Source organism: Eurytemora carolleeae, unplaced genomic scaffold (assembly GCF_000591075.1).
Source record: "Eurytemora carolleeae unplaced genomic scaffold, Eaff_2.0 scaffold282, whole genome shotgun sequence".
NCBI lineage: Eukaryota > Metazoa > Arthropoda > Copepoda > Calanoida > Temoridae > Eurytemora > Eurytemora carolleeae.
This window is the reverse complement of record NW_019396282.1, coordinates 91,945-107,550: the sequence shown is the minus strand read 5'-3', so window position 1 is coordinate 107,550 and position 15,606 is coordinate 91,945. Positions and strand designations below refer to the sequence as shown.

The 15,606-nt window shown below is 34.4% G+C and overlaps 1 protein-coding gene across 1 annotated transcript; it reads right to left on the bottom strand.

Moving 5' to 3' along the window:
- Positions 1-8,364: 8,364 nt before the first annotated feature.
- On the bottom strand, positions 8,365-10,814 carry LOC111700107 (indian hedgehog protein). Its single transcript, XM_023470926.1, has 3 exons — positions 10,105-10,814; positions 9,312-9,573; positions 8,365-9,142 (listed from the first exon to the last, which is right to left on the bottom strand). Exons 1-3 carry the CDS (start codon positions 10,402-10,404, stop codon positions 8,457-8,459), a joined length of 1,248 nt encoding a protein of 415 aa, XP_023326694.1. The 5' UTR covers positions 10,405-10,814; the 3' UTR covers positions 8,365-8,456.
- Between the last annotated feature and the right edge of the window lie 4,792 nt (positions 10,815-15,606).

The window sequence follows — 15,606 nt, the reverse complement described above, 5'->3', positions numbered from 1 at the left end:
CTTTCCATCCTACCCCACCCCCTTTCTATCCTACCCCTCACCCCCTTTCCATCCTATCCCACCCTCTTTCCATCCTAACATACCACCTTTCCATCCTACCCCACTCCCTTTCCATCAGACCCCTCAACCCTTTTCCATCCTACCCTACCCCCTTTCCATCCTACCATGTATGTAGCAAAAATCGTGGAAACAAGATATTCATTAAAACTGCAGTATGTTGTACGAGTTGTACATATTAATAATTTAATGTTGTAAACTTAGACATAATGGCATTATCCATTATAACTGTGTTTCAATGGAATATTTAGCATGATTGCTTAAATCATGCGACATACTTAAATTACCCTATAAAATATATGCTGAGAAGAAATCCTTACAGACAGGCTAGGGGAAGAAGTACCTGCTCCGCCTTAACTCCGCCGTTCCTTCTTGGGGGGAGTAATTTGTGGCGGAAGCCGATCTGAGTCTGAGCCGGATACAGAGACGCGGCAAGAAGAGCAACAGTTCTGCCACGTCACCAATATACAGAGCGTCCCATATCATATTAGATTATCTCCAATCTTTAACGCCAAAATACGCACATAATAATTGAAAAATCTAGCATTTTCTGCAATAAAAAAATTCTATAAGCCTTATTAAATTTTTAAAATGATTCGTTCGTCTTAAATTTTCTGATTTGTCCCCGAAATCGTAATTTAGACCCAATGACGCGGTCTAATTTGATGTGGGACACCCTGTATATATAATTTTGATTTCTTAAATTTACAAATGATTTTTAAGTTTTAATAAAGTATTTATTTAGACTCGTCGTCTCGTTAAATTGATCGTAGCTAAAGTATCACATATATCTATCTGTCTAGCTATATATCTAGATGTTCGTCTAACTGTCTTTATATCTGTCTATCTATCTGTCTATTACATGATTATCTATCTATCTGTTAGTGTTTTTAAACTTGTTAGAAGTCACCCAAACCCCCGGCTCTTGAAAGAGAAGGTGCAGGAGATGAAACAAGGGGGTAGGGGTAGGGGGTGAGTGGGAAGGTGGGGTAGGGGAGAGAGCACCCTGCCCGACTTTAAAAGATGGCGCGCTGTCAAGGAAGGGGGGTATACGGGTCTTCCCCTCTCTTTCTTCCAAAATACTCAATAATTCATTGAAAATTCGACCCATTTACAGGAATTGCAGCTGCTACTATAGTTATACTGGTGGTAGGTGTAGAGATTAATTAGAAGGAGTTTGATCTGTTCTAAAATTTGACCCAAACTAAACTTTAACCGGACTATCGACTATTGAATCTTTTTTTTCTTTCCATGACAAAGTTTATATTTAAAAAGATTTAATCGACTTATAAGCTTTTCAAGATATGTGGTCTAACTTCATTTTAACAAAAATATCAAGCATTAACAAAAATTGTCTATGTCTATGTCTATGTCTATGTCTATGTCTATGTCTATGTCTATGTCTATGTCTATGTCTATGTCTATGTCTATGTCTATGTCTCCTCCATCTTAATCCTTATACTGGAGCTGGTTAGCAAAAATATCAGAACAGTTTAAATTCACAACAAAAAATTGAAGCAAAAAACTCAATTCTTTCACGTCAAAATAAAAATTGAATTCACATTAGATTGAAATCTGGCGCGTTTACAATCATTTAATTCCTTCTTATTCTAAACAAAAGAAAAAACTTTAAAATTTCTTTTGCGCCACCAGATTAGTTTTTTTGGGGTAAAATCCAAACTAAGGCAACAAGACCTTTCTGCTTTTCAGTGCCAGCTTGTTTAAATTTTTTTAAATTCTAAAATTGGAAATAACAAAAAACACGTTGCAATATTATTTTCTCAAACACGGTTTACAGTGAATCTCCTTTATTCAGAGATTGAATGCAAAATTTGTACATTTCAACAGTTTATATAAAGAAACTGAATTTTTGCTACAAATCCCTAAATTTTACAACCTGATTGTTTAAATCTTTAATATTTCAAACTTAAACTATATGATCTCACAGAATTCAAAGTTTGAAATATCAAAGGCCTACGACATTGGGTTGCAAAGATAGAGGGATTTGAAAATCAGAGTGTGTGACGAGTAATTACCTCCTTCTCCTTTTTTGGCAAAAATTTAAATTTCATTTTTTCAAAAATATATATTTTTTGTCGATTCTTTCCAATCGTCTTTATCCCAAAGTGTATTGGTGAGAATTGGAGCGCGGACCAATTCTGAAATATTTAAAGCATTTCCTAGGAATTCAGCTAATTAAGTTTAATTTAATGGTTTTTCTACAGTGGAAAGATACAGTTTATGTGCACGATAAAATTAATAAACCAGAAATTGTTTTCAGTTTTCTGAAATTAGAAACATATATATATAAATATATACAGGAAATACAAAATAAGTCTTTATTTTTCTTATAATCTGAATTTTAAGAATCATTTGCTAGTATTTATAGAAAATGGTCTCTGCGGTCCACGGTCTATAAGAAGTTAAGAATATTTGACGTTATGTAAGCAAAAATTTATCAGGTTTCATCAGATTTACTTTCTAGAAAAAAATCGGGATTATTGAATATTTTAAAAAAAGATTTGAAGATATTATTTGAAAATTTTTCTATTCTTCCCAATTTTTTAATGCTTTCCCAAATCCCAACCTTTCTATTTTCTTCAACCTTTTTGTTTTTTTAAACCTTCCTTTTTTCCCTAATCTTTCTACTTCTTAGACCTTTCTCTTTTCCTAACCTTTCTGTTTTTCCAAGCCTTTCCATTTTTTCCAACCTTTCTATCTTTTTCTAAACTTTCTATTTTTCCAAATATTTTTTTACAAATTTTCTATTTTTTTCTAAACCTTTTCATTTTTTCAAAACCTTTCTATTTTTCCCTAACCTATCCCTTTTTCCAAACCTTTTTATTTGTTCAAAGCCTTTCTATTTTTTTCAAACCTTTCTATTTTTTTCAAACCTTTCTATTTTTCCAAATCTTAAAATTTTGTCTAAACCTTTCTATTTTTCCAAAACTTATATTTTTTTATTTATTTAAATTATATCTCTTGTAAATAGTCTCCGGATTCTCCCCTACCCCCCCCCCCNATCCCCCTTCCCGGGGGGGTTGCTGACCCCTAGCCTCATTGTGTATGTATGGTATCTCTAATGAGCCTCTAATCTCAGTTTAAGTGTTCTCCAGAGGGTTTAATGTGGACAGTTCCCAGGAGTCCCAGGAGACAGAGAATATAGTCCTATATTTATATTTTCATGTATTTATATATTCCTATATTTATATTTTCATGTATTTGTATATTACTGTTTTCTTTCTTCTAAGGAATGGAGTCTTTGCCACAAACTCAAATTTTCTTCTCCCTATATCTTTGCAACCTGATGGTGTAAAACTTTGACATTTCAAACTTAGATTATTTGATCAAACAGAACTCATAGTTTGAAATATCTAAGGTCTAGGACATTTGGTTACAAAGATATAGGGATTATAAAATCAGAATTTGTGACAAAGACTCAATTTCTTTGCGTTTGATTAAAGCCCAATGTAAGGAAATATATTTATAATATCCCAGAAATGTATGGAAAAGATCTCGTTCTTTCCCGTCAGGATTTGGATCATATTGGATACGTTCGTTCTGAGAAAAAACGAATTGTTAGTTTTAAGCTTTCATGAAAACGAAAAACGAAAGAACAAAACTATAGTTTTGAAGGAAAACTATCGTTTTTGTTTAAACTTTATTTTAAAAATTTTTCTCGTTCGAAGCGAGGTTTGTAGATTAAAATTTTTATTTTTCATTCAAATATACTAAATTTGTAGTTTTTATTCCAAAACGATCAATCAAAACTATCGTTGTCATTCCAACAAGATAGTTTTTCAACCTTTGAAAACGATCGCTTTGAAAACGATTATTTCGTTTTTTCTCCTTAAAAACTAACATAACTTAGTTTCATCCCTTTCAAAATGGATAGTTTTCAAAAACTATACGTTTTCAAACGATCGTGTCGTTTCGTTTTCAGATTTTTTTCATTGTTACAAAAAACACGAACGTTTTTCATTAAAAGTCAAAACTGCCAATCCCTGTAAGATTGAAATTTCAAAATATTTTTTCATAATTCTCCATTTTCTTGAAATTTGTTGAATTTGAAGGAACAAAATGAATTACTTATGTGTGTCTCTGAAAGGTTCTATGATACAGGGTATATTTCTGGAAGGCTCTAAATTTAGATCTTCGTCAATATTTCTTGGTTTTTTCTTTTGTAGTCTACAGACTACAGAGTACACCAGAATCCCTGATACAATATTCTAAATAATTTATAAATTATCTTCATCATACTAGGACAATTCACTCCTCATGTTTAAGTGCGTAAAATCAAAACTAGGTCACAAAGTTGTACCAGTATAAGCAGTAATGTCAAATAATTTGACCTTCCCGTCCTAACTAGTTATACAGTGACAAATGATCACACATTTTTTTAAATTTAAGTTAAATCAATTTAGATCTTAAATATATTTGTATAGGTTTATTTCTATGATGAATTTATCATCTAATGTCCAATACATACAAGTCTTTGATTGAAGGTGTTCTTAAATCTAAATCCATCAAATCCTTCTGAACTGAGATATATAATCAATCAAAGATCAATCACTGAATCATAGATCAATTACACTTTATACAGTACAATGAACCCCCACCACACTTTTCCCAGCAAGGTCACACTTTCAAACACAATTTTACAGATTAAACTTGACTTTTTTTTTTTCGTACTTGTTGAGACGACGGAATTTGAATGAAAAACATAAAAACAAGCAACCGAATACATCTTGTGCTGGTTACGGGAAAAATATCTTAGAGATATTCTGTTTTTTAGTCCTAATTGGTCAAAACGAAATAGAAGATTTTCGAAACTAAAATTTCAAAACATTTTCGTAATGTCTAAACAGAGAATCAGTTCAAAATTGAGATCTGCTTTTTTAGTTTCACCAAACGAATTAGAAGATTTCCGAAACTGAAAACGTGGAGACATTTTTGTAATGTCTAAAAAAGAAAATCAGTTCAAAATTGAGATCTGTTTCTTTAGACACACCCAATACAGAAGTAGCTCGGAGTAGTATCTCAAATATATGGTTTATCTGTAAAAACTCTCGGATAAGAAATAAAAGGAAAAATTTCATTTTCAAATATAAGCTAGACAGAAGGAGAAGGTCTTTGACACTTTATGACCTCGTAGCTCCTCTAATTGTGATTTTACGCTTGATTATGAGAAAACTTGTTTTATCCAGGTACATACCCGGGTACATATCCGGCACACCGGACTAACCAGAGTTAGAGGCATTCGGTTTCTTCTTTAGGAAATCCTACGTGTTTTGTTCTGTAATTAAACCTTACGGATTTATTTGTTTTATACTTTACATTAAATCCACGTGCCGGGTACATATCCGAATACATATCAAGATCTAAAACAGTTTTTTCCGTCTTGATAGTTTAATTCCATACGAGTAGTTCAAATAGAAAACATATTTCAATCTCACGTGGAATTTACTTTAACTTAACGTAACCCTGTATAGAATATATTTCCAAAGTTCAAGATGAAAATGCAGAATAAAACCTTAAAGGGACTGTCAACAAAATTTTAAATGACCCCAAATAGATTCCAGTACAATAGATGCAGCACAGTAGAATTTGTACACTCTCAGTACAGCTGTTTTCTGACGTCACAAGTGTCACTTAGTTTTTTTATAAAATTATTAGAAATAGTGATAATTTTAGAACAAAATGCTTACCTTACAATAAAATATGTGCGATTTTATGAGTTCTTCATTTTCTGTTTTTACACTTTTTTATTTAATTTTGGAAAACATGTCAACTAATGTGAGAAAATTTCATTTTTCTTGTTATATTTGACACTTGTGACGTCGTGTATAATTGATCCATTTCTCTGTTGTCACCTATTGTACTTGATAATCTATTTGAAGTGACCGGCAATTTAAAGCACTACATTTTCTAAATTTTCTCCCATTTCTCTGGTGCGCACAAAAGTCCGTAAAATGAAGGATCACTTGAATTTTTGTGGACAGTTCCTTTAAAAGGATATTGTTAGAAAACTTTACGGAAATTTTTTATGTGAGAGAGAGGGGAGGGGTCTCTATTCACTTTACAAATGTTGAATATTGTAAATATTGAAATTACTGTAATTTTGTGAATGTTTGGTTAGACGAGGGGCGGAAGGCGCCAACCAAACCAATATCTCGTCCGAGCCACAGTCTCCTCATTTTATCGTCCGAGCCACCTCGAAATCCTCGTCCTTCCAATATTATTTTTTTTTATATTTCCAACCCTTGCAGATAAAAATATGACTTTGATTATCTGTCGACGTTAGGGCAAAAAATAAAATACTAAATTTTCCCAACAATTTTTATACTTGTTAAAAATGATGTTCTTTAAATCTCTATCAGTAACAAGGACGAGAATTTCGAGGTGGCTCGGATGAGTAAATGAGGAGAATGTGGCTCGGACAATAAATTGCCGGGTCTGGCCTTTCTCCCCTCGTTAGACTGCTGCTGGGTAAAAACTAGGGTTTACGACTAGTCTTAGAGGAAACCACCCTGCACTCTTTATATAACCTTTACAAGGAAAAATATACACCTGAGATGGTTTTGTGTATTGAGTTCAGGTTTCTGGAAAGATCATTTAAATTCTGTTTTTAGTTTATACATAAGAAAGACGGTTCAAATGCGGAATTACTTGAGTACTTTGCGACCTCATGACTTCTCTATAGTTTTTATTTAACAATTAAAGCTAATTTTCTTGGTTCCACATAAGATTTCAAAGCACGAGTTATCTTTTAAAGCTTACATTATTTTAGCTAAAATTAACTTACTTTAATTTTTACCAATTTGCGGTAAATATTAGCAATCCTGTTTATTTCACAAATCTTTCATATTTTGATAGAGATTTTTTTTGAATCTATAAATATTAAAAATGAGCGAACACTCTCTTTATTAAAGCTTTTAAAACTATAAAAAAAATCTTTCCAATCCTGCACTCTCAGTTCAACTACCATGTCTAGCCTGTCACTCCCTTTATTAAAGCTAATTCATATCTAAAAATATATTAAGTTGTGTGACGTAAACTCTTTTACTTTTTCCCTTATAATTTTAACCAACTCATGAACTTTTTCATGTTTTGCATTTAGTTGATGTTAATGATCAGGAAAAGCAACACCATATTTTTCCATGTTTAGTTCAAGAAGGAAACGTTTGTTTTGTAAAATACACAAGTTTAGAAGCTTACAAATGAATTTTAATGGTTGATCCAACGAGGTTATAGTGTATATATAGAGTGATGATGTACGCTAATCCTTTACTTATTGTACAGGCCATGTACTTCACTTCCAAAGGTCAATCTGTATATTACAGTACTCGGGGGTGATTTCTCAAATATTTGAATGGAGAATTTGTTTTCTATATAAAAAAGAAATTATAACTAAATTTTATTAGAAAATTGCTTTTCATGTTCATAAATTTATAACACCATGATATGCGAAGCAACGAGATAATAATGACAATTATATTAATATTAAGATACAGGGTGTCCCACGAAACATGAAAGTTGGTAAATAGTTTCGAATGACGTCTTCCATACACTGTATTATATATTAAGGGCTGTTTGCAGTTTATTTTTAAAAAATCTTTTGCTTAAGTATATTTTACATTGAAATAAATTCTACTATAATATGACTCCTCTATAATATTTTTATTGAACAACTTAGCAAATTATGGAAGAAGACAATCTAAACTATTTACCAACTGTCATGTTTCGTGGGACACCCTGTAGGACCCTGACAAAAAAAGTATGACAAAATCTACCCTTATTGTACTATCATGGAAAACCTCTTTTTTATTTTATGATTTCAGATTTGAGTAAAATATTGCCAATGTAATATAATTGATTAATATAAATTCAGTAAAGGAACTCCAAACGTAATTTCAACATTTGTTTGAGCAAAACCGACGAAGATATCGTTCTTATTTTATCTAAAATCTGTGAATTTTCTTTTCTAACAAAAAGAATTTCAAGATAGAAAGAAAAACGACAATATCTTTTTGTTAAAAAGGGTACAGTTGAGAATCGAGTACACTTGTTAAATTGAGGGTTCCATGAAACTTCTCCTGCAGTTCCTTTAACAAATATTGAATCCGTAATCAGGGATAGTTCTTGCCTTGACTGATATTTGTGAAGTAAACAATATGTAATCCTTTATTAGTTTATTTTTAGATAACATGCTACATATATCTACTATAGAGATCACAGCCGAGTTCAGGAATTTTTCTTTCTCTTTACTCAATTCTTGATCCTTTAAATACTCTTTGCTCATTGCTCGAATGAGAGAGGAATGACGAAATATTGTTAAATCACTGATAGATATCACTGGAAGTATGTTGGAGTTTATCCATTACTAGAACTATCTAGAACTATCTAGATGAAACTAGATGGTTAGGTAGGATGTTCCCCGCTATCGTGTACAGTATATTTGCATACCAATGAACCCCATTAGGTGGCACGGAGCGCTCTGTCCTTGGTTCACTTGTAGATAAGCTCGACATGGAAACCCATAAATGTTTAAGATTGGATTTTAATATGGTCGCCCAGCGCACCGGAGCAAAGGATGCATGAGCTATTGATTGATTATCTATAATAGCGTAGGATGATGCTACAATATTCTCTACAACTAGGGTTCCTGTATATGTCAAGGGAGCGTACACTCCCTTTAATCGACTCACGCTCACTTTAACAACCTTCTCCGGGTGCAATGAGTTCTCTGATACAAGGATAAAATGTCCGGGTTCAACAGACCCGGCATAGGTTGCTTGAAAACATGATAACTCTGTGCAAGAGGTTGAGACATGAACCAGATGAGAAGATGTGAGAGAAAGGACGGATCCAGACTCTGTCTCCAGGTTTAGGAAGGTTTTAACTTGCTCCGGGTCCCGGTCTAAGAACAAGAGAACCTCACTGTAAACCAGTTCTCCGGCAGTGTTGACTGCCTGTACACTATCTCCTACCCGGAGCTGAGACATGAGAATAGTTTCTCCAGTGCTAATCTTCACCCTGGAGTCGGACGGGAAGCAACCTGCATTCTTCCCTGGCTCAGCAGATTCTGAAATATTAAGAAAATTAGAATTGTAAATGAGGTGAATACGCGTAAACTGTGTTGAAACTGTCAAACTGTCCTCCCACCCCTCCCACCCACCCAACCCTCAAACATTGGTTCAACCTCATTCCTGGGCGTTACTTTGTCTTGTCTCCGGGTTGTATAAAATACTGACCTGCTCTACAGGACGCATGAACGTGGGAGCGGGACTCATAGTAAACCCAATCAAACCCGGCTTCAACCGCCAAACTCGCGAGTAATCCGTACTTGCTCCGGTCCCGGTCTGAGGTCGTTATATCGACAGCTCTGCCCTCGTAATGGAGGCTGTCCTTGGTGTGATGGGACTCCTCGTCCCACCCCTCCGTCACGCGGAGCCTCAACCCCGCCCACTGGTTCATCACGGAGATAGCCAGGGTGTTCAGCTTCTCTTTACACCTCTGAAATAAAAGTTTTGTTAAGGGCATTGTCACGCAATGAGGGTCGAAAGAAACCAATTTGAAGAATTCAAATATCAATTACCAAGGGTAATATCAGCTAGAGAGACCAAACCCGTTACATTCTTCAAATATATAAAATATGTCTAAACTCACATTAGGATACAAGACAAAGAAATAATATTAATAAGAAATAAACGAAGAAAAAACATTTTGCTATAAAGGATGTAATTAAAAAGGGAAAAAATGTATTAAAAATAAGATAAACTAAAAATATTTGAGAAAAGATACAAAAACAGAGCAAAGCAAAAATAATTGTAATAAAAGGAAAGAATATAGAAACAAACTATAAATGAAGACAAAAAAACAAATAAAAAAATAAATACGATCAAACAATGAAAAGTAGTAAAAGAAACTCATGCACGATTGCACTCATTTTGCAACTGCAAGACGCGGTTTAACTCCAGGTACCAGATATACTAAGAGATGAAAGAGTACTTTGTTCCAACCCTTGATCAAAGAAACAGCGCTTACCTGAGTCATAATTCTATCCGCTCCTGTCCCCTCTTCATCCTTGAAGATAATATCAGGATTATAATTCGGAACAAGTTTCCGGAATTCCGAATCTTCTCGGGAGATTTTCCCGTCTGGGAGACCGCTGGCGGCCAGCGCTCTTTCGGAAAAATTTGGTTCATGTTGTTTATAAATAAGAGGAAGGATTTTCCTTGGTCCCCGGCGTCGTATTGGACCTCGTCCTGGTCCACAGGAGGACACGAGGCCGAGATACAGGGAGAAGGATATATAATGGAGAAGATTCATAACTGAAGACAGCATGGAGGTTAAACCCTCATGCTCTCGGAGATAATGGAGACACTTGGATATTTCCGGAGTATAACCTGGATATCAAGGTATAGATACTGCTTGGATCTAGGGTGCGTGGGTAAAATCGGGTTTAACGTTCAACAAGGTGTAGCTCTGGGTTCCATTCTGAGTACTAGAGAGCTGGCAAACTGTAGTTTTGGCTCCAGGACGGAGATTTCTCTTGATTTCGGAGATTTTTGAATGAAGGAATAAAAATCACTTTGTTTAGTTAAAATTCACTTTTAACAGAGCATATTCCTATTTCATGTTGTAACTAGTCTGATATTTGTGGATAACTGAGCTGGTCCTGGTTCCGAAGGGGGCCTTGTGCAGAAGGTTTAGGTTTTAGAAGAGAGAGGAGGAGAAGTTGGGGGAAGGTTGCAGGGGGTGGTTAGTTTGTGTTAGTGAGGGGTTAAGAGGGGTAATTGTTCATAAATCATCTAGCTTTCATGGTGATCTGAATAATTGATGCTAGAATCTAGATCTTGAGCCGGCTAAATGGATAAAATGGATTGGATGGATCAGCTCATTAAATGCTCATATATTTTCTTTTACAATTTAGATGACAGATGAAATTTATCGATGTTTTAAAAAATTGTTTTTCAGCAGTAGCTTCTTCTGTAGTAGCTTCTTCAGCAGTAGCTTTTTCAGCAATAGTTTCTTCAGCAGTAGCTTCTTTAGCAGTAGCTTCTTTAGCAGTAGCTTTATTAGCAGTTGCTTCTTCAGTAGGAGCTTCTTCAGCAGTAGCTTCTTTAGCAGTAGCTTTATTAGCAGTTGCTTCTTCAGCAGTAGCTTTTTCAGCAATAGTTTCTTCAGCAGTAGCTTCTTTAGCAGTAGCTTCTTTAGCAGTAGCTTTATTAGCAGTTGCTTCTTCAGTAGGAGCTTCTTCAGCAGTTGCTTCTTAAGCAGTTGCTTCTTCAGTAGGAGCTTCTTCAGCAGTTGCTTCTTCAGAAGGAGCTTCTTCAGCAGTAGTTTTTTCAGCAGTAGTTTCTTCAGCCGTAGTTTATTGAGCAGTAGTTTCTTTAGAAGTAGTTTCTTCAGCCGCAGTTTCCTTATTAGCTTCTTCAGCAGTAGCTTCTTCTTCAGTACTTTCTTCAGCAGTAGCTTCTTCATCAGTAGTTTTTTCAGCAGTAGCTTCTTCATCAGTAGTTTTTTTCAGCAGTAGCTTCTTTAGCAGTAGTTTCTTCAGCCGTTGCTTCTTCAGCAGTATTTTATCTTAGCAGTTGCTTCTTCAGCAGTAGTTTCTTTACCAATAGTTTCTTCAGCAGTAGCTTTTTCAGCAGTAGCTTTTTCAGCCGTAGTTTCTTCATCAGTAGTTTTTTTCAGCAGTAGCTTCTTCAGCAGTAGTTTCTTAAGCAGTAGTTTCTTCATCAGTAGTTTCTTCATCAGTAGTTTCTTCATCAGTAGTTTCTTCATCAGTAGTTTCTTCATCAGTAGTTTCTTCATCAGTAGTTTCTTCATAAGTAGTTTCTTCAGCCGTAGCTTCTTCAGCCGTAGCTTCTTCAGTAACTTTTACACAAGTTGTTATATTTTTTCTTTATAATAATATAATAAAATTGAATTCTTTCTTATAACAGATTTGGATAGATAGATAGATAGAGAGATAGAGGGATAGATAGATAAATAAATAGATAGATAGATAGATAGATAGATATATAGATAGAGAGATAGATAAACAGATAGAAAGATAAATCAATGAACCTATTCAGATATTAAAGTTGTCATGTTTGCTTATATATGTATTCAAGCAAACCCTGCTAATCCGTCCTGAAAGGTTTACTTCACTCTACACTACACACAATACGAACAATAAAACCTAACCTCTTATCACGTAAGTATAGATAGTTGGATAGATAGATAGATCATAGATAGATGTTAGATAAATAGATTATAGATAGATTTGGTGGTCAAGAAATTTTGATATTGATAAATGGATGCATTGAAAAATAGATAGATAGACCAAAAATCCATACTTCACTCCAATCTCTCAAATCCCTGAATCCTTTAATTCTTAAATCCTTCAATCCTTCAACTCTTCAATCCTTCAATCCTTCAATTCACCTATTCTTCAATCCTTCAATCCTTCAAACCTTCAATCCTTCAATTCTTCAATCCTTCAATCCTTCAATTCTTTAATCCTTCAATTCTTTGATCCTTCAATCAATCAATCCTTCAATCAATAAATCCTTCAATCCTTCAATCCTTCAATCCTTCAATCCTTTAATCCTTCAATCCTTCAATCTATCTTATACTTCCATCAACAAATATATCCAATCCTTCAATTTCTCCAATTCTTCTTCTATCTTTTCAATCCTTCAAATGCTATAATCTCTCCAATCTGTCTATCTCTTTAACTCTTCAATTCTTCTATCTCTCCAATCCTTCAATCCTACAATCCTTCAACCAAAATTAAACCCTTGAATTCCGGAGACAAAATGAAACCCTGGAATTCCGGTAACAAAATGAAACCCTGGAATTCCGGTGACAAATTGAAACCCTGGAATTCCGGTGACAAAATGAAACCCTGGAATTCCGGGGACATAATAAAACCCTGGAATTCCGGTGACAAAATGAAACTTTGGAATTCCGTGGAACATGATAAAACCCTGAAATTCCGGTGACAAAATGAAACTCCGGAATTCCGGGACAAAATGAAACCCTGGAATTCCGGGGACAAAATGAAACCCTGGAAATCCAGGGGCAAACTGAAACCCTGGAATTCTGGGGACAAAATGAAACCCTGGAATTGGTTTAAACAATTAAATTCTCCCCTGGACCCCTGTAATCCCCTTGTTGGATACAAGGATCCAAACCTGTAGATTTTAAGGGGGCTCCCCCCCCGTTACCCTGCCGTCGACCCCCCCCCCCCTACAAACAATACATAGTGGTTCAAAATAGGATTAAAGGTTTAAAACTATTCGGAGTCTATGTATATATACAAAGAAAACCAAAATATTAAAATATGTAGATATCTATAGAGTATATGTATTGTACAATGAACATAAAATCGATAAATGTAGGGAAAATACATTTTCGCATCTGGAGTCAAATTTAATTTTTATTATTTTTTGTTTTGTTTTACATTAATAATCTGAAATTCGGGTAATGCAGTTGCAGTGCTCGGCCCCTGAACCTGTATGGCGCTTTTTGATGCTTGTGGCGCCACAGAGGGCCTAACCTAACTCGACATGATATGATATTTTCACAATTGAAAATGTTGAATTCTAGGTGAACACAAAGTGACAAGAGCACAAATTGTCGAAGCATGCACCAGCCACCAAGCTATATCAAATTGGCCATGTAAACCAAGATTATAATGCAAGGAAAGTTATTTCAGAGGTGTACGCATCTTTTGTACTGCAGTGTACTGCCCTTGGGCGGTAATGTAAACACAAGACGGTTGTCGAAACCTGAAATGGGATCCATCTTTCACATAAAAAATCAATGAAATATTCTGGTCATGGGAAACTATAATGTAAATTTTCAAAATTATCAAAATTTAATGCTTTTAACCTACTCTGATACTAAACGAACACTGATGCATGATGCATCTATTCTTGTTTACAAATTCCGCCCAGAGAGAACTGGTTTCAATATGTACGCAGAGTATACGCAAATGCAATTAACTTTCCTTGCATCATAACCTCGATGTAAACAATGTTCTCCTAATTGCTTATAATCCTTGCATGATCCAAACCGGTCCAAATGTACTGTACATGCATTAATTCGCACTGTCCAGTCTGAACTGCCTCGACCCAGCACGTTTTCTGCAACAACAAAAGTAGCCTGACAAGATCACAGTGAAAAGCCAAAAGAGCTTTTGTCAACCTTCCTTACTCTTGATAATTCTTGAAAGGAAAATTACACTTGACCCTGACAGGAGAAATGTGGAGCATAAATATACTTACAATAAAATGTGAATGATGCACCCTCCCCGCCCCCCCACAGGGGGAAGCGAACAAAGGTAGTGTCTTTCTATGTGACAACGTGTACAAAGTACACGAAGTCCTAGGATCCTATTTTAGTGTACAAAGTACACGAAGTCCTAGGATCCTATTTTAGTGCTATTTAGAACTTTATTCCTGAAAACATTTTACAGAGAACTTTTTTGGCGGTTACCGTTAGATTATATATACTGCATGCATTGTGTACATTGTACAGTGTACTGTGTACATTGTACAGTGCACTGTGTACATTGTACAGTGTACTGTGTACATTGTACAGTGTTTATACAGTTGTATCCGTTAAACTGTGAAATAGAGAGGATCATTCAGATTTATTTAATCCTCTTTTTTTTCTTAGATATTTTTTAATTTTAATTATTTGTATTCACACAAACTATATACGAACTTTACTTTCAGGTTGTCATAAAAGTCTCATAAGATGTGTGTATCCATGTATTAAAGATGTGTGTATCCATGTATTAAAATGTGTGTATCCATGTATTAAAGATGTGTGTATCCATGTATTGAAAATTTAAAAGTGAAAAAATATTATAAGAGGTGTTGAAACTTATATTATATTGTACTAATATGAAGTATTAAAATAGACAAGTTTAAATCTGTGTTCCCACGATATCCTGGTATTCAAGTTTACAAGGAGTAATATAATTGTAAATTCTTTTTAAACTGTAGCAGACTTATTCAGCTCCCTACACTCATATATACCTTGGAATATACCTTGGAATATACCTTGGAATATACCTTGGGATATACCTTTGAATATACTTTGGAATATACCTTGGAATATACCTTGGGATATACCTTGGAATATACCTTGGAATATACCTTGGAATATACCTTGGAATATACTTTGGAATATACCTTGGGATATACCTTTGAATATACTTTGGAATATACCTTGGAATATACCTTGGAATATACCTTGGAATATACCTTGGAATATACCTTGGGATATACCTTGGGATATACCTTGGGATATACCTTGGAATATACCTTGGAATATACCTTGGGATATACCTTGGAATATACCTTGAGATACCCTCCAAATATGCTTTGATATTCTTAAAATTTATATAAGAATATCCTTCAAATATATCTTAAGTATATACTTCAAATATATCTAAGGATATCCTTTAAATATATTTTAGGATATCCTTCAAATACATCTTAGGATATCCTTCAAATATATCTTAGGGTATATTTTAAGTATATC

What these genes read in the sequence shown, in the direction of transcription:
- LOC111700107 (XM_023470926.1), bottom strand. Translation starts at nt 10,404, where the DNA reads ATGCTGTCTTCAGTTATGAATCTTCTCCATTATATATCCTTCTCCCTG. An exon ending in CGGATAGAATTATGACTCAG is followed by an intron (nt 9,574 to 10,104) that starts GTAAGCGCTGTT and finishes CTTTTATTTCAG; the next exon opens with AGGTGTAAAGAGAAGCTGAA. An exon ending in TCATGCGTCCTGTAGAGCAG is followed by an intron (nt 9,143 to 9,311) that starts GTCAGTATTTTA and finishes TTAATATTTCAG; the next exon opens with AATCTGCTGAGCCAGGGAAG.